Source organism: Micropterus salmoides, unplaced genomic scaffold, assembly GCF_014851395.1.
Source record: "Micropterus salmoides isolate LMB-PRFRI ecotype aquatic unplaced genomic scaffold, ASM1485139v1 Ms_hic_scaffold_560, whole genome shotgun sequence".
Taxonomy (NCBI): Eukaryota; Metazoa; Chordata; class Actinopteri; order Centrarchiformes; family Centrarchidae; genus Micropterus; species Micropterus salmoides.
Genome location: NW_024044305.1, coordinates 1 through 22,725, shown reverse-complemented (window position 1 = coordinate 22,725; position 22,725 = coordinate 1). Strand labels below are relative to the sequence as shown.

The window sequence follows — 22,725 nt, the reverse complement described above, 5'->3', positions numbered from 1 at the left end:
TATCAGAGGCTGCTCCAGGACGGCTGAGTTATGTATTATGGAGTGTGCACCCTGTTTAACACAGAAACTGGAAGATATAAACAATTGACTATGTTTGATGGAGATTACATTCAGATGTGTGCACAGAAGGACACTTGTAGAGGTATTCTTGGCACAGGCTCAATGTTTAAACCCAACATCTTCATCCTCTCCTCCTCTCTCCAGCCTGCTGCAGTTCTAGCAGTAGGGCGGCCTGATCTAGGTTCTGGTTTAATCCCCTGACGTACCCTGAGCCAGGGTTCCAAATCCATGTAAATACACAAACTAGGACAAGCTAAATACTTCGTTCCAATACAGAGGCAAACTGATTATAACAAGTCAATATGCAACACTGGGACAATGTGTCCAGGTCAGTAAGCCTCATATACTCAGTCTGCACAGACCACAGTGTGTGACAGCTGCTCTATTCTAGAAACATGGCCTACAGAGCTGTATGCTTCCCTCTTCAGGGGCTAAAGCAGATGGAGGCGAGCACAGTGCTGCATCCAGGAGCCATGAAACTGAGAGCAGACCATCAGCATCCTGCACCACAGATCCCATTGGTCCAGTCCTGGATAACACCAGACTTCACCAGCTTCATCAAGAACTCCTTCTCTTTAGATATGTTGTGAGTCCAGGACTGAAGAGAGGACAGAAACACATAGGCATAAGACTTACAAAGCTTATAGAGCTGGCTCAGGTGAGTCCTGAACCATCCCTTAGTTTGCTGCTATAGGCTAGACTGCGGAGGAACTTTCCATGATGCACTGAGCTCCTCTCTCCTCCTCTCACTCCTCTCACTCTCTACCTATATGCATTCTTATCCCATTAATGCATGTTTCTAACTCCACTTGTTCCCTTTTGCGTAGTCTTGTGCTTTCTTGTCCCTCTCGTTATCTGGCAGTGGGGTCTGGATCTGTGGTTGCGGGTTTCCTGCTGCTCCCATTATTATTAGTCCCATTATTATTATGATTAATATTTCTATCATTATTAGTACTATTATTAATTTTCATTCATGTGCCACTACCACCTTTACTGTTGTTTTGGTATATGTGTGGATATTGTGTTGGGCTTCTCTCTCTTTGTCATGAACAGGACAGGATCGTAGGTTCCCGGGAGGTCTGGTGTAGCTAGCACACTAAACTCATACAACAGATGCATGCTGGGGTCTAGTTAAAATGCTCATGGTGGATACTGCAGCAGTGACTTCTACATTCCTGTCTATCTTCAGTGACGTGTGTGGGCTGTCTGCTGTTAACACTCCCTGTCACACCTGTGAGTGCTCATTCAGCTCACATTTTTGGAAACAATCTGAGGATTCACTCCCTGCGTTCAACGTAGCTTGTGTGGTTGTGTTGTGTGTGTGTGTGTGTGTGTGTGTGTGTGTGTGTACACTCTACACTGTTGCTTTGTGTGTTTGTGACAGCAGCCTCTGTGGAGTCTATACTGTTTATACATCTGTGTAGTTTTCTTATACTATTCCTAGAAGATATCATTTGTATATATTTGTATATTTGATATTCATGTTATGTCAAAAAAGGGTTAGGGTCATTTTTTGGTAATTGTGTACTGCTACTCTAAGAGAGCGGAGTCGAGGCAAGACCATATACTGTACAGAACATGGATGTAGGATCCATGGGATTCTGAAGAACCGTTGTGAAGCTCAATGAGGGCAACTGCTCATAGCAACTGCTGTAGTGGATGGAATATGGAAATAAACCTCAGGAACATCCTCATTTCTAAAGAAAGGCCAGTGAAAGAAATGCTGAATGACAGATTGCATTGAGTACAAGTCGACAATATCTGAGCTACATGCCAGCAACCTCTCTGAAATCAGGTGAGGTGATCATCGGCATCATTAATTTAGAGTGAAACCCACAATTCTGGTGGTGTTTTTAAACAGACTAAAGACAAAACTACTCAGAGAGGTACATAAAGTATATTCTTTGGCTGATAAACAAGCAGGCCTATTATCAGCCAGACAATACAGTGAGGAAAATAAGTATTTGAACACCCTGCTATTTTGCAAGTTCTCCCACTTAGAAATCATGGAGGGGTCTGAAATTGTCATCGTAGGTGCATGTCCACTGTGAGAGACATAATCTAAAAAAAATAATCCAGAAATCACAATGTATTTTTTTAACTATTTATTTGTATGATACAGCTGCAAATAAGTATTTGAACACCTGTCTATCAGCTAGAATTCTGACTCTCAAAGACCTGTTAGTCTGCCTTCAAAATGTCCACCTCCACTCCATTTATTATCCTAAATTAGATGCACCGGTTTGAGGTCATTAGCTGCATAAAGACACCTGTCCACCCCATACAATCAGATTCACAAGAATCCAAATACATGGCCAAGACCAAAGAGCTGTCCAAAGACACTAGAGACAAAAGCTTGGTGAAAAAAGGTCCACTGTTGGAGCAATCATTAGAAAATGGAAGAAGCTAAACATGACTGTCAATCTCCCTCGGACTGGGGCTCCATGCAAGATCTCACCTCGTGGGGTCTCAATGATCCTAAGAAAGGTGAGAAATCAGCCCAGAACTACACGGGAGGAGCTGGTCAATGACTTGAAAAGAGCTGGGACCACCGTTTCCAAGGTTACTGTTGGTAATACACTAAGACATCATGGTTTGAAATCACGCATGGCACGGAAGGTTCCCCTGCTTAAACCAGGACATGTCAAGGCCCTTCAGTTTGCCAATGACCATTTGGATGATCCAGAGGATGAGATGAGACCAAAATAGAACTTTTTGGTCATAATTCCACTAACTGTGTTTGGAGGAAGAAGAATGATGAGTACCATCCCAAGAACACCATCCCTACTGTGAAGCATGGGGTGGTAGCATCATGCTTTGGGGGTTTTTCTGCACATGGGACTGGGCGACTGCACTGTATTAAGGAGAGGATGACCGGGGCCATGTATTGCAAGATTTTGGGGAACAACCTCCTTCCCTCAGTTAGAGCATTGAAGATGGGTCGAGGCTGGGTCTTCCAACATGACAATGACCCGAAGCACACAGCCAGGATAACCAAGGAGTGGCTCTGTAAGAAGCATATCAAGGTTCTGGCGTGGCCTAGCCAGTCTCCAGACCTAAACCCAATAGAGAATCTTTGCAGGGAGCTCAAACTCCATGTTTCTCAGCGACAGCCCAGAAACCTGACTGATCTAGAGAGAAGATCTGTGTGGAGGAGTGGGCCAAAATCCCTCCTGCAGTGTGTGCAAACCTGGTGAAAAACTACAGGAAACGTTTGAGCTCTGTAATTGCAAACAAAGGCTACTGTACCAAATATTAACATTGATTTTCTCAGGTGTTCAAATACTTATTTGCAGCTGTATCATACAAATAAATAGTTAAAAAATCATACATTGTGATTTCTGGATTTTTTTTTTTTTTAGATTGTCTCTCACAGTGGACATGCACCTACGATGACAATTTCAGACCCCTCCATGATTTCTAAGTGGGAGAACTTACAAAATAGCAGGGCGTTCAAATACTTATTTTCCTCACTGTAGTTCTTTGTTGTTTGGCCAGATAACAAAATCAACAATCATTGGCTACTGAGTAAATCTGCTGACTGTCATTATACTTGAAAAAAATCAACAGCCGTTGATTATTACTTTCACCTATTTCAACAACAACAAAAAAAAGTGTTAATGATTTAAGTTAGAATAACCCTATAACCCGATCTGAATCAATTAATATTGAGTATCTGCTGATCCAGAGTCCCGAGCCGATACTTATATTTCCTAGAGAATATAGTAAGTGCGCAGCACACACTTCAAGTACTAAGTAATTATTAAAATCCAAATCAATCCAGTGTAGTATGCATGACAACTGAATAGCTCTGTATTGCATTACGAAATAAATAAATATAAATAATCCTTTTGGCCTTGTCGCTGTCTCGAATTTCTGTCATTTTAAATTCCCCTGCTCTTTCACACGGAGCTCAGCGGAGTGGAGAGGCAGACTGCAGAGAGGTGGAGAGTTGACAACAGCTGCACTTGTGGTGTTGCTGTGAATGAAAGCTTTGCAAGTAAAACCACCTGTGTGACAGCTAAAACAAATAATTGGATCTTGCTTAATTTAGCCAATACCAATCTGTTACCAGTCTTTGAGATCATATCGGGATAATTTAAACTGTCACTCATGCAATTTGAATTTCTTTCAAATGTTTATTCAATATAAAAACAATGAGTCATTCATTTCTAATTCACATTTTGTAATTTACAAAAACTCAAAACAGGCTCATAAACATCATGGTGGATAATGCAACCTACCATTAAAAAGGATCAGTCTATGTGTGCTAATACAGGACTGTAGAAATTAGTGAATTTCCTCACTGTCTCAATTATACATGCCAGTGGGCGGGGCCAAGCAGCTCTGACCTGAAACACAAGTCATTGGCAGTCGGTGAAAATAAGTGGAAGGAGATTGCATGTCTGTCTCAATAACCTGGGCTAAGAGTGATTAATCAGTAGGATGGACACTGAAGTGGAGTGAAAGGCAACTTTTTGTATGTAGTGTGTACTACTCTCAAAAACCATCGCCCAGCAACGTTCCTACACTTGAGATTTCATACACATCCCAGGCCACTACTCAGCACGCTAGGTAAATCCCTCCTAGATTCCCGAGAGGCATTTTAAATGAGAGAAAGGTCACAGTAAACTGTTCCAGTGCAGCATAAACCTAGAAAACTTAATGTTGGTCGACAGGTTGGTCAGAATGCTAACAAATTTGGAGGTTGTGAATATCGTGTGGGAGTATCATCCATTAAGAGAAGAATGTGCAGGAAATAGTGGGTCACACACCTGTTGATGGAGGGGATGAATCATCAAGCTAAAGTGTAAATTTACCGCCTACAATTAGTAAGGTCAGACTGAGTCCTTATCAAATTTTGGCGACAAATAAATCTAGCAAAACAGCCAATCAAAGCTTCTGTCAAATAACCACAATGTTTAAATTTTCAGCTGCTACACTCATTTCTCACTCTAATGTATTCTCGTCGCTTTGTAGGTAAGAAAATATAAACTATAATGACACTGCACAGGGCTTAAAGCAAGAAATGTGTTTGTGACAAAGATTGAGGGTAGGGGGCAAGAGCGTAACTTTGTGTTGAAAACTGACAGGGACACAGGGCACTACATACACTTAGCTCACAAAACATGAAGAAACACAATTCTGGGTTCACAAGAAGAAGATGAGAAGATAATTGTACACTGGTTTGATAAAATAATGTTCAATGTGGCGTCCTCCCCCAGAATATTTTTAGCATTAAAACAGTTCATTTCCTGCATTCTGGTAACATTTTCTGCCGCCACATATAATCAGTGCTTGAAGTGGAAAATATAGGTGCTGGGCAATATGAAAATGTTATCACGATAAAACATTTCACATCATTCAATATCGATTATTCTTACGATAAATGTCAAATCATTATAAGGCAGAATTTTGCTCCCGAGTGAAAGTTGAAGAAACCAGATGGTTAATTGTGGTTTTAAACTACTTTAATGTTCAGAACAAACACTTAATGCAAAACAGTGGATCCAGTGTTTCCCATGCATTCATTTATTTGTGGCGGCCCGCCATAATTTCAACGCTGACCACCACATATTGATTTTCTTTCTTTTTTTTTTTACTAGGCCTATTTTAAATCGTATTTGATTGCAGAGCACTGTAGGGCATTCACGCAGCACATCCTCTCGCTCGTCCCCTCGCTCGTCCCCTCTCTCTCTCTGCTCTCGTTCGCTCGTCCCTCTCTCTCCCTCATGAACGCCGCTGCACAAATCTGTCCAACACAATGCTGTCGGACACCCAGCTTAAAAAAAGTTATTAACAAGCATGTAAGGAGCCTATCTAATAAGAAGAGCTAAGTTAACGTTAGAATACAGCTGGGTTGTCGAGGTTAGCACGTTGTTTATAGCTGGTGCCACAGTTACACTGTCATTCTGCGGGATCACTTAACAAATCTGAGGTAAAACATTCAAAAACAATTATTATTAAGTAAATTTCAATTAAGTAATCTTTTTTTCAGTCCCTTTCCTCAACAAGTAAAGTGCTGATTGTTCGTGATTCAAATGAATTAAATCAAACACTTATGGAACAGTTGTTATATTGTTAGGCTTTTGAGAAACATTATATTGCATAATTATCATTATTGTTTTATTGCCCAGCTCTGCTGGTACCCCATTCACATGGGGGCTCACGGCTTCATGAAAGGTACCGAGCTTCTACCTGCTCCGTCTCTGCCGACAGAGATTAGCAAACAGGCGAGAATGGGAACAGATGAGCGCCACATAGAGTCCATTGGTACGCAAGAAAAGTCCCGGGACGCCAAAGAGTAAAATGTAGAAGTAACTTACTGGTATCGGTGGCCCACTTCAAGCACTGCCCATTATCAAAATTGACACCACTTATCTGTGAAGCCGTACTCCACTGGTGGATTACATGATACTGACAAAAATGGCCTTGTTACGTTGGCAAAGGTCCAGACGATCCTACACGAATACAAAAACGCCTTGTGCCAGAATTCCGGGCACAGAGCCGGAGAACTTTAAGCCCTGCACTGCAGCTGCGTGTTTCATATGTTCACCTATCTGTGAAAGCAGTCAACAATGGGAGGAACTATTGCGCTGCTAAGTTTTTATTCCTCTCAGAAAGTGGAAGCTAGTTAACTTAGTTTGCAAATGTTAGCACTGATTTAACATTGGCCGAGTCGTCAGCTCAGTGCTGTGCTCATCCTGCATTATAGAAAGTAGGGGGCTTGCCAGTGGTGATGACTTCTTAGCAAAAATTGTATGTAATTTCAGTTTGACTGTGAAGACATGGTTAAATAAAAAAACATTATCGTGTCCCTGGCAACCCAGCTAACCCTGGCCATCATATAAAACCGCGGTTGACTAAGCTTGTGGGCTGTAGTAGGTAGCGAAGTTTAAGTCTAATCTCCCATCCTAATCTAACAACACAGGTGAGGGAGGTGTGGGTGGAGGCCAACAGTCCTATCTATGTAAAACTCTGTGCACCTCTGTATTCCCTACGCCACACCCATTTTTTAGCAATCCAATCAACTTGGAAGGATTTGATTTAATCATAACTATCACTTGCCCACATATTCTGGGCACATATTCATATTTTTGTTGCTAAAATCACTGAATTGACCCTGCCTATATTTGGGAGAGGCATCCATATATAGGACAAGCCTTTAATTCCTCTCACACAAAACTGAAATAGGCTACTATGAAACAGTTTATTTATTTCAAACAGAATATTATTTGTATAAAAATGATCAAATAATATCAAATACACATCATTCATTTGATCTAGCTCCGACAGACGGCTTATGTAATTTTATTTGTAGGCAGCAACGCAATGAAAACAACAACGGTGCAGGATGAGAAAAGCGTGGCAGAAGTTAGCAGACAGAGAGCGATGGACTTCACATGACAGGATGCACAACTTGGATTTTTATGAAAAGCTGTTTTTATACTTTTGATCGGTTGACCCTTACAGACTAAAGGAATATAAATAATTGAGGAATGGACACATTCGGACTTAACAAGCGCTTCAAAGGAAACGGGAGTCGGCACTTCATCTCTTGTACCTCAGCATGGGCTTGTTATTTCTGTTAAATTAAATGAACGATTGAATGGTGGAGAATCTAACAGATCTAACGATGTGTAGCATGTTCATACTGACATACAACATTCCCACATCAGGGGAACACATTTTGGGACTCGGCTATTAATTGTTAAGTTTTACAGTACATGTCAACGTGGCTTAAAGAATTTTTAGTAGAGTTTTAATCTGCACTACAGAAAGCCTTGTGGTGTCTAGCATCAGTTTTAGAACCTATTGTGGAATCTTACTAAAACAGGTCTTTGGTTACCTCTTTAATAGCTGACATCCGGATCTTCTCATAATAGTGCAGAGGGGCATGAGGGGTGCTCATGTTGTAGCCAAATCCAGCCACAGCCACTTCATCACAGTTATGAAGGGCCATCGTTATGGCAACTGTCCCCAGGGTTGGGATATTCTGAAAATAAAGCAGAAATAAAGAGTTTGTATGAAACAGGTAACCAAACCATGACCTGCTTGTGAACGTACAGCAGAGGAGATTTATTTACGCTATGTGGTTAGTGTGTGGATATTTTACAGATGTGAAATCTGAAGCATGAAGCATGGTTCTATTTATAACAGCCTAGTGCTAACAACGTTTTCAGGCTCTGTGTAGGTGCTCGGCTCACTGCAGCATCTGCTGTGTATTCACACAGGCCTTCATAATGCAAACAGACAGACAGCTACCAGAGCTCCAGTCTTGACCATTAACTCACCCCTGTGTGTGAAACAGCTCACTGTTCCTGCTACTTCTCTACCTAGAACTGTACAGAAACTGACTGGTAGGAAAACAACAGGCCTCTCACCCCTCTACCCATCTGTCCATTGTTGCGAGGTAAGCCAATTAGCTTGAAGGAGGCCTCCTGAATGAAGTAGGGGTTCAGGATGCGCATGTCGCTGGGCTCCCTTGGAACGTGCCTGGCCACTGATTTCCAGAACCCATCAGTGCTGCGCTGAGAGACAAAGAGTGAGCAATTACAGAGTGTGGTTAATGCAACCCTCATACTGACCAAAATATGCACACAATTGTCAACAAATGCAGTTTTACCATTGTCCACACTGAAACAATCAACGGCAATGTGCAAGTAATTTCATATAGAGTGACTGTATACATAACACCATATTGCTTTAGAGAAGTTAAAATTAGAAAGCCAAATAAATCTCATAAAGAATTAATCAAACAATAGCAAAATATTAGAAAAACTGCCAATGTATCAGTGGTGAACAAGAAAAATCAGATGAATCAGATTCAGACTTTCATTTTTCCTTATTAATGTGATTTCGTTTCAAGAGCAGTAGTTTAAAGCTGTGTCAATCAATATTTTGTAAGTATAGATTTGGAATCAGAAGCATTTCATCTGGAATGGTGATGGTGCAGTGTATAAGACACATGCCTTGGGTGTGACAGGGGGTTCAATTCCAAGATACTTAACCAGTAGCTGCTCCAGAGGTGTGCGACCTCTGACACATGTAGCAATTATAAGTCACTTTGGACAGCATCAGCTAAATATAACAATAATCCAATGATGATATGTATTGTTAAAGCTGTCGCTCATTACGATGAACGCAAAGTTTATTAGAAATAATTCTAGGATAGTGGTGCTCTTCCGTTACAGCTTTTAACAAACTGTATCAAATTAGGGCTTTCTACCCACAGTCCCCTCCAAAAGTATTGCAACGGTAAGGCAAATCCCTTTGTTTTGTTGTTCACTGAAGACATTTGGGTTTAAGATAAAAAGATGAGTATGAGACAAGAGTTCAGAATTTCAGCTCTCATTCTGTGGTATTCACATCTAGATGTGTTAAACAACTCAGGACACATCACCCTTTGTTTTGAAACCACTCATCAGCAGCAAGAATCAGAAGGCCAGATTGAAATTTGCAAAGTAGTACAGAGATGAGCCGCAATGGAACACAATCTTATGGACTGATGAGACCAAGATTAATCTCTAGCAAAGTGATGGAAAGGCCAAAGTGTGGAGAAAGAAAGGAACTCCTTATGATCCGAAGCATACAAGCTCACCTGTGAAGCATGGTGGAGGTAATGTCATGGCTTGGGCGTGCATGGCTGCTTCTAGAACAGGCTCATTAATATTTATTGATGATGGAACTGATGATGGTAGCAGCAGAATGAATTCACAAGTGGACAGAAACATTTTGTCTGTCAATTTACGGAGAAATGCATTGAAACTAATCGGGAGGAAGTTTATCATGCAGCAGGACAATGAGTCACAGCACACTGCCAACAAAACAAAGGACTTCATCAGGGGGAAAAGTGGAAGGTTTTAGACTGGTCAAGTCAATCACCTGACCTTAACCCAATAGAGCCTGCATTTCACCACCTCAAGAGGAGACTGGAGGGAGAAACACCCCGAAACAAACAAGAACTGAAAGAAGCTGCGGTAAAAGCCTGGAATAGCATCACAAATGAAGAATGCAAAAGTTTGGTGATGTCGGTGATGTAATTTAATATCGTCACTGCTTCTCAATGACCCCAAACATTGTTAGCATTTCTGTACTGTAAAAACACAAACGTTTTGGTCCTATTACAAATATTACAAGTATTTAACTCAGTATTGCATATGAGTTCATGTCATTCATTCATGTCACAACCTAGCTCTGTTTCTCTATCCTTATTTAGTTTACTTCTGTTCTAAAGGCAACAAAAAACAACATATTTATTGATGTCAAATGTCAGATGTATCACTTATCGAAAATGTTAATGCTGAATAAGACAATAGTAAGTAAATAGTGATCAGTTCTAACAACTATGTGGAAAACAATACCCAGAGCTGAGGCCTGGAGGATGGAAAAACAAGGGGAACAAACAAAGCCATCAGAGAAGGGAGCCCCTGGATCAGTATACCATTAACTAATTACCAGCTCTTTATGAACAGTTACTGGAATACCACCCTCCCGGGTTTGCTCAGGTTTGTTGGAGTGAAGGGCTAGGAGAAGCCAAACAGAAAAATGTGCTATTAGCTTACTAGCATAGCTCTGCTACCCTGTTAGACTGTAAGCTCTTCACAGATAGATCAGATGGTAATCCTGTCTGACTGAGACCATTTTGCTCCTCTATCCGAGCTGGAAATGCAACACCTCTGCTCCGCAAACAGCAGATGAGGTCAAATGACAAGCATTTCCACATCCCTTTAATAACAGTATCAGTAGGTATGTTTACAAACATTTATCCCGGATAAATCTACACCAAGCAATATTAGTATACAGTGCCCTTCAAAAGAATTTGGCCCATTTTCTGATTTCTTCTATTTTGGCATTTTTGTCACACTTGTGTCACAATTGTTTCAGATTTTAAACTAAATTGAATGTGAGAAAAAGACAACCTGGGTAAACACAAATCCAGTTTTTAAATGATGATTACATTTACTGAAGGAAAATAGTTATCCAACACCTATGATATTAATTGTATGCAAATATATACAAGGAAACCCACTTTCATATCACCCACCACTCAAGTACATCCATACATAGTGGGATAGACAAGGGGTATGGCTTGTAAGCTGGTGCCATACCACACTGTGATGCTGCTATTGACAGTGGTCTCAATAGTGTACTGGCAGAAAGTGCAGAGTTGGTGCATAGTGCTTTTAATGGAATTCCATCCAATTACTGCCGAGACATTTGATGATTGCAGCAGAGGAAATGAGTCAGATGATAGCCAAAGTCAATTGAAATAATACTCTGGGAACCACAACAGTCTGTAAAAAATACAGACATTAACATTATAAAAAAATGTATTTAAGTTTAAAAAAGGCAACAGCAAGAAAAACTACTTTAGGATATGATTTAACTACATAATTTTTATTTCTACTGGTTGGACTGAGAACATTTGGAATAGACATTCATTCATTCATTCATCCTTATCACTTTGTTGACTTTCCCACTAGCACCACCATGAGGATTAACTATTTTGGTTTACAGTGAAATGTTTCAACAACTATTGGTTAGACTGCCATAAAAGTTGGTGCACACACTTTGGTGATCCTTTGAATCTTTTATTTTGCACCATTGTTAAGTCAACATTTCAATGTTTTATAACCAAAAACCTGCAGTATTAACATTCCCTTCAGCCTCAGCTGTACGTTGTTTAGTGCTTATTAACTAATGTTAACACGCTAAACTAAGGTGTTAAACGTCAAATATGACCTGTTATCATCTTAGCATTGTCATTGTGATCATGTTAACATGCTGAGGGGTTAGCATTTAGCTCACTTGACAAAGATTCTGTATTACAGTGCACCCGGAAAGTATTCAGTGTTTCACCTTTTCCACATTTTGTTATGTTAAAGTGCTTGAAATGGGCCAAACGCACCGGCACTACCGGCACCTTGACATTTCACTCTTCGGCGTACCTGGACATCTCCCAAGCTGCCGGTGTTATGCCGAATTTTGCCTGCCTGTCGAAAATTGCATGCACCTCCAAATACTGCCTTTTAAACGCTATAACATTGTTTGTGGGGTTCATTAATGGTGATAATTGATTCAAAGTATACACTTAGTAGAAGTACCATTCCTTGACATTCAGTAAATATATGTGGTGATAACCAACATTTGGATCAATGAGCAAAGTGTCTGAAAAGGACCTAAAGAGGTGGATGCATAATTTGGCAGGTAGCCTACAAAATTTGATCTGCCGCCTCTTTTCTCATCATAAATGACCATTATCACACGTAAGTGCATGCAATTCTCAGCAGGCAGGCAGAACACAACCCCTGTACTCTCCTCTGCCCTCTCCATATCAAGTTCTACGCGCTACGTGACTCTCACCTGTTCCCGTTCTCACCTGCCTGCTAATCTCTGTCGGCTGAGAGAGTCGAGGGAGAAGAGAAGCTTGGGTGCGTTTCAGGGGTCTTTCACACCTACCTGGTTTGGTACGGACTTTTGACTTTTCAGTTTGGTCGGAACCAAAATTGCAGATGTGAAACCTCCCACGGACCACGGTCCGAACCAAACAGACAAAATTTGGGTCCAACGAAAAGAGGTAGTTTCGATCCAGATCAAACTGAACCATGGTTTGGTTAGTTTCTGGTGTGAAAACATTTTTGGATGGTTCAGACTTTCAGACTATTTCAGTTTGGTGGTTGACGTGTGAACCAGAAAAACAAATGCACGGAGAAATGCAGTGAAATAACGACACAATTATAAATCTCCTGTGATAGATCATCTTTTCAAACAGATGGCCACTATATATACACTTCCTTTTACATATTTGGTTTCTCCTGAAAAGGAGGTGCAGAAGGATTGCTTGCTGTCTTCTCCTCCTTTCTGGTCGGCGACGTTATACTAATGTTCAACGCGGATGTTTAATTGCAAATTTGAACTAGACTTCAGTATAGTTGGTGCTGCAGGTAGTAATGCCATAATAATAATATCGTGGCAAATATGCACATTGATTTTTTTATTCATTCATTCTTGTCAAAGATACCCGCTGAACTGTTTAATAAACCAATCAATGTCAAGTAGGCTATAGGGAGACGCAGCCCACATAGATGATGACGACAGGACGCATGTCAACTAACCGAATGTATCAAAATGTATCAAAACATGAACTTTAGTTCGGACCTTGGTGTGGACTTTCAGGTGTGAAAGCCCCCTCAAACAGCGCTGCGCAGCGCTTACCTAACGTAATGTATAATGGACTTGGACATAAGGCATGCTAATTAGAAAGCCAGCGCTGCAAAACATCACCATGTTACATGACATTTAAACCTCGCGGCTGCAGGTGCTGAGTTTGGCGGCCGCAGTTGCTTTGCTTCCGGCTGCACAAAGTTGGAACCACACTATGGCCTGATCTCGCGGCAGTTTTCTTTGCAATCATACAGTCACTAAATCATTCCTCAATGTATGCAGTTATGTCGAATGTTAAATATATTTTTAAAGGTTCAGTGTGTAAGTTCTAGTGACATAGTGGTGAGGGTTGCGAATTGTACCCGCCCTCCCCTACCCAAGCGAGCAGTACAGCTACGGTGCCTGAGATGGGACAAAGATGTCATCTATGAGATAAAAGAGATTGCCAGTCAAGAAATTAGGTTTCTTTTAGATATATTGAGAAATTATATAAAACCATGTTACTTTTTCATTAATAAACAGCCATATGAAGAAATAAAGTGCTACATGATGTCTCATAGTCCTGTAATACATTATTTTACATCTTGGGAGGGTTGGCTCATCTGGACTAATATAGAAGAAAATGAAAATAAAGAAATTCTCAAAAACTATCACATCTAGTGCATCAAGTATGACGACCGACAGATACCAGGACAAGCCTCACTGTTTCTATAAACCACATAATACATGACGTTTACAAAGGTATTGGGGCTGGGGAGGATCAAGGATCCTCTCGCTTTGCTTAATTAGATAAGCATGCAAATATTACCAAAATGTCTTTTTAATGTTTTGAAATACAACAGAAACACAAAGTAGTACTGACAGACATAATTTCAGCTTGTGATAAAACGGTGCAACGTTTTTAATGGGCATTTAGCACGTGAAAGTACAAATTACATATTTGTGGGCACAGTGGGAAGCAATATCCACTTTTTAAATGCAAATTCAGAAAGTATTTATTATTGGTCACTTGATAGGCATGGTCTTGTTATATATCACCATTAGCAGTAAAAAGAAACACGTTTTCCACCAGGGCAGTAAAATGTAAAGTTTAGCTACTGATCTGAGCTTCCCTGCCGTTACCGTTTCATTACCAATAATATTCATCAGCTGTTTGTCTCTGGAAAGTAACGTCACATTTCTGTCCACGTAACAAAGCCATAACAGAGTGCTGGAGAAGAACTACATGAAGTTACAATCCAACTACATATTTTTTCTACCAGTGCAGTTAAAGTTTAGCTGGCTGATCTGAGCTCCGATACTGGAAGCTGCCATTTTATTGCTTATTGGCGATCAACTGAGTCTCACGAACATAACACACAAAGTCAAAAACAGAACACTAGAGAGAGAGAGAGAGAGAGACTACAAGAAATTAATCCAACTAACATAACACCACAAGCCAAAGCACAGCGCTGGAGAATAAACCAACCCACCTAACAATACATTTTTTTCTACCAGTCAGTAAAAGTTTAGCTGGCTGATGCTTCCATGCTCTAACTTTACGGTTTTATTCAACAGTATGAAGCTGCAGAACTGGAGGGTGCAGTTTCAGGACCCCTGCAATCCTGGGACCGCAGTTCTAGGACCCTAGTTCTTTTGCGACAGCGCCATGTAGTGGAGTGGTGGTGGTAATACACAGCAACTTGAAGGTGGTTAACCCTGCCTGCTTGCACGTCGGCCGTGAGGCATATAATCAATAACTTAGGTTTAGGCACACACTTGGTGGTGGTTGTGGTAAGGGTAATTGGCTTCGGGGGGCTGTAAAAAGTAACATAGCTAGCTAGCTACCCAGTCAGCTAGCTGGCAGTATCAAAGTAAACAAGGGTCCTGGAATTGCAGTTCCGGTGTTCTGTCGATTTATGCTACCGAGATGTGCTACTTAGGGATTCTGCGCATGCGTATGACCCACAAGCGTGGTTTGTTTCCACGGCCATAAATCTGTGCAACCTTGCTGTTGAGAATGCCGTCGAGAAAGTGGCCGATCGTCAATAACGTAAATTTAAAAAAAAATTATTAGTCTATCAGAATACGCTACCCCTGATATCTTAAAGATGGCATAAATAGTATTTCAGCATGCTCCCCATCTCTGTACAGTACACATGGATTGAGTAGTGGTGCAATATAAAATGATTCTGTGGTGGGAGCATTATTTGATAGGGGATATTAGTCTATCAGAATACGCTACCGCTGAAATGACGTTATAATATAATCAAAAACCAGAATATGTCATAATACTGTGAGAGTTATAACTTTATAGGATTGGAAAAGGGAACACATAAGGTAGCATTTTTCGATAGCGCAGAGCGAGTCGATAGACACTGCTGTCGATTTACGCTACGGTAGCATTTTTCGACAAGACAGCATAGATCGTCAGAACACCGGTCCTAGGATTGCGGTCCTGAAACTGCAGCCTCCGGTACTGCAGCTACATGCTACTCGTTTTATTGCGAATTAACGTTACTGATCACCTGATTGTCTTGCCAACGTAATAACGTTATAGCCTTCCATCTGGGAAAATCCACAAAATCCGTGATTTCTGCCGTCAGCTGTCTGTCCCGATTCCGTCTGGCTGTCGGCTCTCGTGCTAAATAACACGTGTGTGCTCCTTCAGTTGTCTAAATGTCACTTCTTTTCTTACTTCTGATAAACCAGAAGACTACTCAGACTGCATATTACTATTATTATTATTATTCCCTCATCTTCTTCTTTGTACGTATTCAATGTAGTGAGGGGAGTCTACACTACCGGAATTATACAAGCAGAAGAACAACGCCGTGATGACGAAACGCGCACTCTAGCGCTGTTTGTTCGTTGACGGCTACGGTAGAAACATGACGACAAAATACAGCGACCTCCATAGAAGGGGGTGCCCGCGGTTATGTAGATATAAATGTCTCATTCTAAGGTAATAAAAACATAATGGTTCATTATGTAAGGTCTTTATACACCACTGAAAACATAGTTATGGATCTTATATTGCATTTCTGTCAATAGAGCCTCAGAAATATTTCACACTGGACCTTTAAGGTAATTGGAATCTGGACTTGGTATGATCACTCAAAACCTTTATGAATTATCCTGTTTATAAAGCACTATTATATCATCCTATTTACATTGTTAACAACTAACACTGTTAATAAAATAAATGATTATTGAGTGTTTTGGGGTCTTGAGAAAAGTATGGTAGTTGTTAAAGCAGAACTGACAGCTAGGTCAAAAAATCTGTACAATCGAACAAAGTGAATGGATTTCCATAAAACAATGTTCAAACAATGTTCACAATATAGAAAGACATTTCATGTAAGTATATACAGATAATTGGTATTGACAAGAATACATAGATTAGATTACATTTTGTCCTCGAGTCAATATACATCCTTTGCAAGGCTTTTTTCAGGGTAGAGCTAACTGGAGACTAAAACCTCATGCATCTTTTAAAAAAGCCCAGCAGTCACTTTGAATAAAGACATTTGCTAGTTGCCTAAATGAAAAATGCAAGTACATTTGCTTAAGCACTGTATTAAGTACAAATTCAAGATACTTGTATTTGAATATATTTCATATTATGTAACTCAATAGTTGTACTACACCACTTCTCAGAAGTAAAGATCTACTTTTCATACCATTCCTGTCCAGTGAAAAGCATGCATCTTTATGTATAACTATTTACCATGTAAACTAAATAATTATTTTAAACCTGTCTTGGATCAGCTGGAAAATGCATAATCACAAAGCTGAAAACAAAGCAGTTTTGTGACACTCTTTAAGCAGAGGTGATGCTGACTGGCACCTCAGCTCTGTGCAGTCCAGGATGACTATAGTGTCTGCATAGTCCTTGAATTCTGCTGGCAAATGTTCCTTTATTTTCTCCTCTGGTATCCAGATCGTCACTGACCCGAGCACAGTGTAAAATAAGTTGCTCCATGTTGTAATAGTCCAACTGACTGTGGACTGTTGAATTTCATACCGGTCAGCAAGTTCACGCTGTTTAGAACCCAATGCAAGGTAGCTGAGAAACATGAACATCTCATCTATGGGCTGCAGGGAACGAGTCTGTTCAAAACAATTGAAAAGTTACATCATGTTTATCTTTACTTCCATTAATTGTGATCATATGGTCCATGGAAATAATAATAATGTCATAAAGAGTACTTGCTGCAGTGGAACTTTTGTCTTATTTGTGGAAGTTAGTTCTGTTGATTTACTTTGTGTCTGAGTATGTTTTAGGTTATATTTGTGCAGAAATTCTAAAACTTTCAGAAACTTCTAGCACCACTGTATAGCATAATTCCAATGGCAATAATAAACACCATAATATTAACATAAATGTACAAGATATGGCTGCAGAACATTGACTGTGAAGCCATAAGGTAAGAACATTTTTACAAGGTTGTCAAGAGCAGCAGGCCTGTAGAAAGTCCAAAAACATAATTAAACCATAAAAGAACAGGCTGTCACCACTGAGAATGTCTTCTCTGGACGTCAGTCAGGTCTGTGAGGCCATATTTTAAATGTTCTGGCTGATATTGTACAACAGTATCCTTAAATCTTTTCATTTCAAGCAAAAACTATTAAAGTTAAAAAGCAAAAAAACTACCATGGCATGTGGCATCCATAATTTTTTATTGTGTCCCTCAAAGTATTGACCAAATACTCCACCCCTGTGTGACACTCTGCCTATCAGACATACCTTGTTTTGCACTTTTGAGTTTAGTTTATTATCTGTCTTATAGTATGTTGATTTTTGGGTTCTGTCCTGTCTAGTGCCTGGTGTCCAGTATCTGTTATATAGTCCGTGTTTTGAGTTTCAGTTATTCCTTGTGTCCAGTTACTCTGTGCGCTTGTGCTGGTTGGTCTGTTACTGTCTGTGTGTCTGGTTGTGGGGTTATTATCTGTCCGCTGGTGTATAGTAGTGGTTTGGTATTTTCCTGATTTCAGTTCTGTTCCAGTCTCATGTATTAGTTCTGTACCTTCATGCTTGAGTTCTGTCTGCTTGTCTATTTATGTTCTCTGCCAGCTTCATTAATCTGATTTTGTTCATTCGGCTCAAGTCTCTGTGTAGCCTTATTATTCATCCCCGTCTTACTTAGTATCTGTCCTGTCTCGTATCTTAGTTCTTTGTCCTGTACCCTAGTTCATGTCTTAGTGTTCACTCCTGGTCTGTGTACTCCTGTGTTTTGCCCAGGTCTATCTGAATTCTGTTTTACCTTAGCTTTTGTCTGTTGGTGTTTTGTGGTGATCTGTCTGCTTGTGTCTTTATTGGTTTATCCTCTGGTCTGTTATGTGTTCAGTAACCTGTGTTCCGTCTGTTTCCCTGCTGTCTCTCTGTCTGCCTTGTTGGCCTCATGCTCCTCACCTGTGTTGCTCCCACCCTGCTCGTTAGTCCCTGTGTGTATGTGTGTGTGTATATATACCTGGTGTTTCTGTCTTGTCTTTGTCAGGTCATTGTTCGTTGTCACCCAGTGGTGCAGTATGTTCTCTTGTGGTTTGCCTCACTTGTCGTGTCTCCCTGTTTCCCTGCTCATTAGGGCCCGAGCACGACCATGTGAGGTCCCTATTGAATTTGCTCGGATTATTTATTAGGGCCCGAGCACGACCGTGCGAGGTCCCTATTGAATTTGCTCGGATATATATATATATATATATATTTAGGGCCCGAGCACGACCGTGCGAGGTCCCTATTGAAATTGCTCGGATTATTTTTTTTTTTTTTTTTTTTTTTTTTCTGCAAAGTAGGCCCAAATGACATGGCCTAAACATACTCGAAAACTCACCAAAATTTGCAAACATGTCAGAACCGGTGAAAAATTTCGTATTCTACAAGTTTCGCACATGGGCGTGGCAAAATGACTCGCTAGCGCCACCTAGAAAATTGGAAATGATTAGCCCCTCGTTCACGTTCAACCTACATGTACGAAATTTTCTGGGGACATGTATCGTATCAAGACGCACAAAAAAGCCTCAAGAACCCATAGCCTAAAGTCAACAGGAAGTCGGCCATTTTGAATTTTATGGCCATTTTTGGATGATTTACATACTTCGTACTTTAACGAACTCCTCCTAGGGATTTAGGATCGACTCAAATTTTGCTGTGCCTTCTAAAGGCATTGACGATGAAAAGTTGTGCTATTTGCGCGTTTTCGTCAATGGGCGTGTCCGTGGCGTCGATGATTCGCAATGAAACAGGAAGTTGTTGTAACTTCAGTGTACATGCTCACATCGGACCAAACTGTACATGTAGGATGAGAGTCCCGCCCTGAACACATGTACATGCCGACATTCACCCACAGTCATAGCGCCACCTGCTGGCAACAGAAAGTGACCTTTAACGAAGCAGCCCCCGCACGTTTCACCTACGTGCACGAATTTTCTGTGGTACGTGTATCTTGTCCAGACGCACAAAAAAGTCTCTTGGAGCCATAGCCTAAACCCAACAGGAAGTCGGCCATTTTGAATTTTACGTCAAATTTTGGATGATTTACACACTTCGTACTTTAACGAACTCCCTAGGGATTTAGTCCGACCGACCTCAAATTTGTGCTGTGCTTCTAAAGGCATTGAAGATGAAAAGTTGTGCTATTTGCAAGTTTTCGTCAATGGGCGTGTCCGTGGCGTGGCGTCAAAGATCAGCTCTTCGCCATGACACGGAAGTTGTCGTAACTTCAGTGTACATGCTCACATCTGGACCAAACTGTACATGTAGGATGAGAGTCCCGCCCTGAACACATGTACATGCTGACATTCACCCACAGTCATAGCGCCACCTGCTGGCAACAGAAAGTGACTTTTAACGAAGCAGCCCCCGCCGCACGTTTACCTACGTGCACGAATTTTCTGTGGTACGTGTATCTTGTCCAGACGCACAAAAAAGTCTCTTGGAGCCATAGCCTAAACCCAACAGGAAGTCGGCCATTTTGAATTTTACGTCAAATTTGGATGATTTACACACTTCGTACTTTAACGAACTCCTCTAGGGATTTAGTCGACCGACCTCAAATTTGTGCTGTGCCTTCTAAAGGCATTGAAGATGAAAAGTTGTGCTATTTGCAAGTTTTCGTCAATGGGCGTGTCCGTGGCGTGGCGTCAAAGATCAACTCTTCGCCATGACACGGAAGTTGTCGTAACTTCAGTGTACATGCTCACATCTGGACCAAACTGTACATGTAGGATGAGAGTCCCGCCCTGAACACATGTACATGCTGACATTCACAGACAGTCATAGCGCCACCTGCTGGCAACAGGAAGTGACTTTTAACGAAGCAGCCCCGCCGCACGTTTTACCTACGTGCACGAATTTTCTGTGGTACGTGTATCTTGTCCAGACGCACAAAAAGCTCTTGGAGCGATGCCCTAAAATCAACAGGAAGTAGGCCATTTTGAATTTTACGTCAAATTTTGGATGATTTACACACTTCGTACTTTAACGAACTCCTCCTAGGGATTTAGTCCGACCGACTTCAAATTTGTGCTGTGCCTTCTAAAGGCATTGAAGATGAAAAGTTGTGCTATTTGCGAGTTTTCGTCAATGGGTGTGTCCGTGGCGTGGCGTCAGAGATCAAGTCTTCGCCATGACACAGGAAGTTGTTGTAACTTCAGTGTACATGCTCACATCTGAACCAAACTTACGTGCTTGATAACTCCCACCCCGTTATGGAGGACCGATCCTGACACAGTCAGAAATAAATACAGAAATAAATAAAATGCTCAATAAATAAATAAGCATCCAATTAAATACACAAAAAAATAAAGTAAATAAATAAATGTAGGTAGTAATTAAATTATACAAGGAGACATAAATGTATATTTTAATTAGTGCCTTTACTATTCACCTTTGTTATAATTACCTTATTTGTTTATTCAACTTTATTTATTACAATTTTTTAATGTATTATTTATGTGTGTTTTAATATTTTTGTCTGTTTTTCTTCCTTTGTATTTATTTACCTTATTATTTTCACCCATGGTATTTTTTCTGCCTGTCTTTTTTAAATTTTTGTATGCATTTCTGCCTCATTATGCAAATGAGGAGGGGCTGGGTCTCAAGGGGTCATCTTCTCTGCTATTGGTGGACCAGTCAGACAGGAGAGCTCCTACTCTGCCTGCAGACATCAACGATCTTGCCCCTCACACAGTCAGATGGCTTCCTTCAGTGCGCTGAGGTGTTTAACAACTCTGAAGACAATACTACCAGCAATGTCTTCCTTCTCTTTTCACGTAGACGCTCCGACAGACGGTGCTTTCAGTTTGCTGCATGCATGGACACAGAACTGCGGTACAGCACACAGTAACGATGAATGTGTGCTGTTCTCACATTCTTCCTCTGTATGTACACATAAACAACAAGGCAGGGAAATATAAAAGGAATTATTTATTGTTTGGGTACATTATTGTTCAGTGTACATGCTCAATCTGAAACAAACTTTACGTGCTTGATAACTCTCCCACCCGCAGACATCTACACGCCAACACGATTTATATTCATAGCGGCAAGTGCTATGTAGCTCCACATAGGGGACACAGGAAGTGACATATAACACCTTCATGCGGCGTCATAACCGCGTAGCAAATTCACAGCCGCACCGGCAGAGAGCTCCAGAATATGCAACTCGGCCGGCTCACAGCGGACGCGCTTATAAGTGCGAGGGCCCGCCCAACGCGCTTGCAGCTTTAATTTATTTTATTTTTTATTTTTTTTCTGCAAAGTAGGCCCAAATGACCATGGCCTAAACATACTCGAAAAACTCACAAATTGAAACATGTCAGAACGGTGAAAAATTTCGTATTCTACAAGTTTCGCACATGGGCGTGGCAAAAAACTCGCTAGCGCCACCTACAAATTGGAAAAGATTAGCCCCTCGTTCACGTTCAACCTACATGTACGAAATTTCTGGGGACATGTATCGTATCAAGACGCACAAAAAAGCTCAAGAACCCATAGCCTAAAGTCAACAGGAAGTCGGCCATTTTGAATTTTATGGCCATTTTTGGATGATTTACACACTTCGTACTTAACGAACTCCTCCTAGGGATTTAGTCGGATCGACGTCAAATTTCTGCTGTGCTTCTAAAGGCATTGACGATGAAAGTTGTGCTATTTGCGAGTTTTCGTCAATGGGCGTGTCTGTGGCGTCGATGATTCGCAATGAAACAGGAAGTTGTTGTAACTCAGTGTACATGCTCACATCTGGGACCAAACTGTACATCTAGGATGAGGTCCCGCCCTGAACACATGTACATGCCGCAATTCACCCACAGTCATAGCGCACCTGCTGGCAACAGGAAGTGACCTTTAAGCAGCAGCCCCGCCGCATGTTTCACCTACGTGCCGAATTTTCTGTGGTACGTGTATCTTGTCCGACGCACAAAAAGTCTTGGAGCCATAGCCTAAACCCAACAGGAAGTCGGCCCATTTTGAATTTTACGTCAAATTTTGGATGATTTACACACTTCGTACTTTAA

The 22,725-nt window shown here is 40.9% G+C and overlaps 1 protein-coding gene across 1 annotated transcript; it reads right to left on the bottom strand.

Annotated features, from left to right (window-relative positions):
• Window positions 1–300: 300 nt before the first annotated feature.
• Window positions 301–8,657, bottom strand: LOC119889608 (CMP-N-acetylneuraminate-beta-1,4-galactoside alpha-2,3-sialyltransferase-like). Its single transcript, XM_038700447.1, has 3 exons — window positions 8,445–8,657; window positions 7,910–8,056; window positions 301–658 (listed from the first exon to the last, which is right to left on the bottom strand). The coding sequence occupies exons 1-3, from the start codon at window positions 8,640–8,642 to the stop codon at window positions 554–556; spliced, it is 450 nt and encodes a 149-aa protein (XP_038556375.1). The 5' UTR covers window positions 8,643–8,657; the 3' UTR covers window positions 301–553.
• Window positions 8,658–22,725: the final 14,068 nt, after the last annotated feature.

Bases quoted from the DNA above. Each gene is read 5' to 3' on its own strand.
- LOC119889608 (XM_038700447.1), bottom strand. From the start codon at position 8,642: ATGAGGGTTGCATTAACCACACTCTGTAATTGCTCACTCTTTGTCTCT. The intron at 8,057-8,444 runs GTGAGAGGCCTG...CTTTATTTTCAG, and splicing joins ATGGACAGATGGGTAGAGGG to AATATCCCAACCCTGGGGAC. The intron at 659-7,909 runs GTAACCAAAGAC...TCCTCTCTTCAG, and splicing joins GGATGTCAGCTATTAAAGAG to TCCTGGACTCACAACATATC.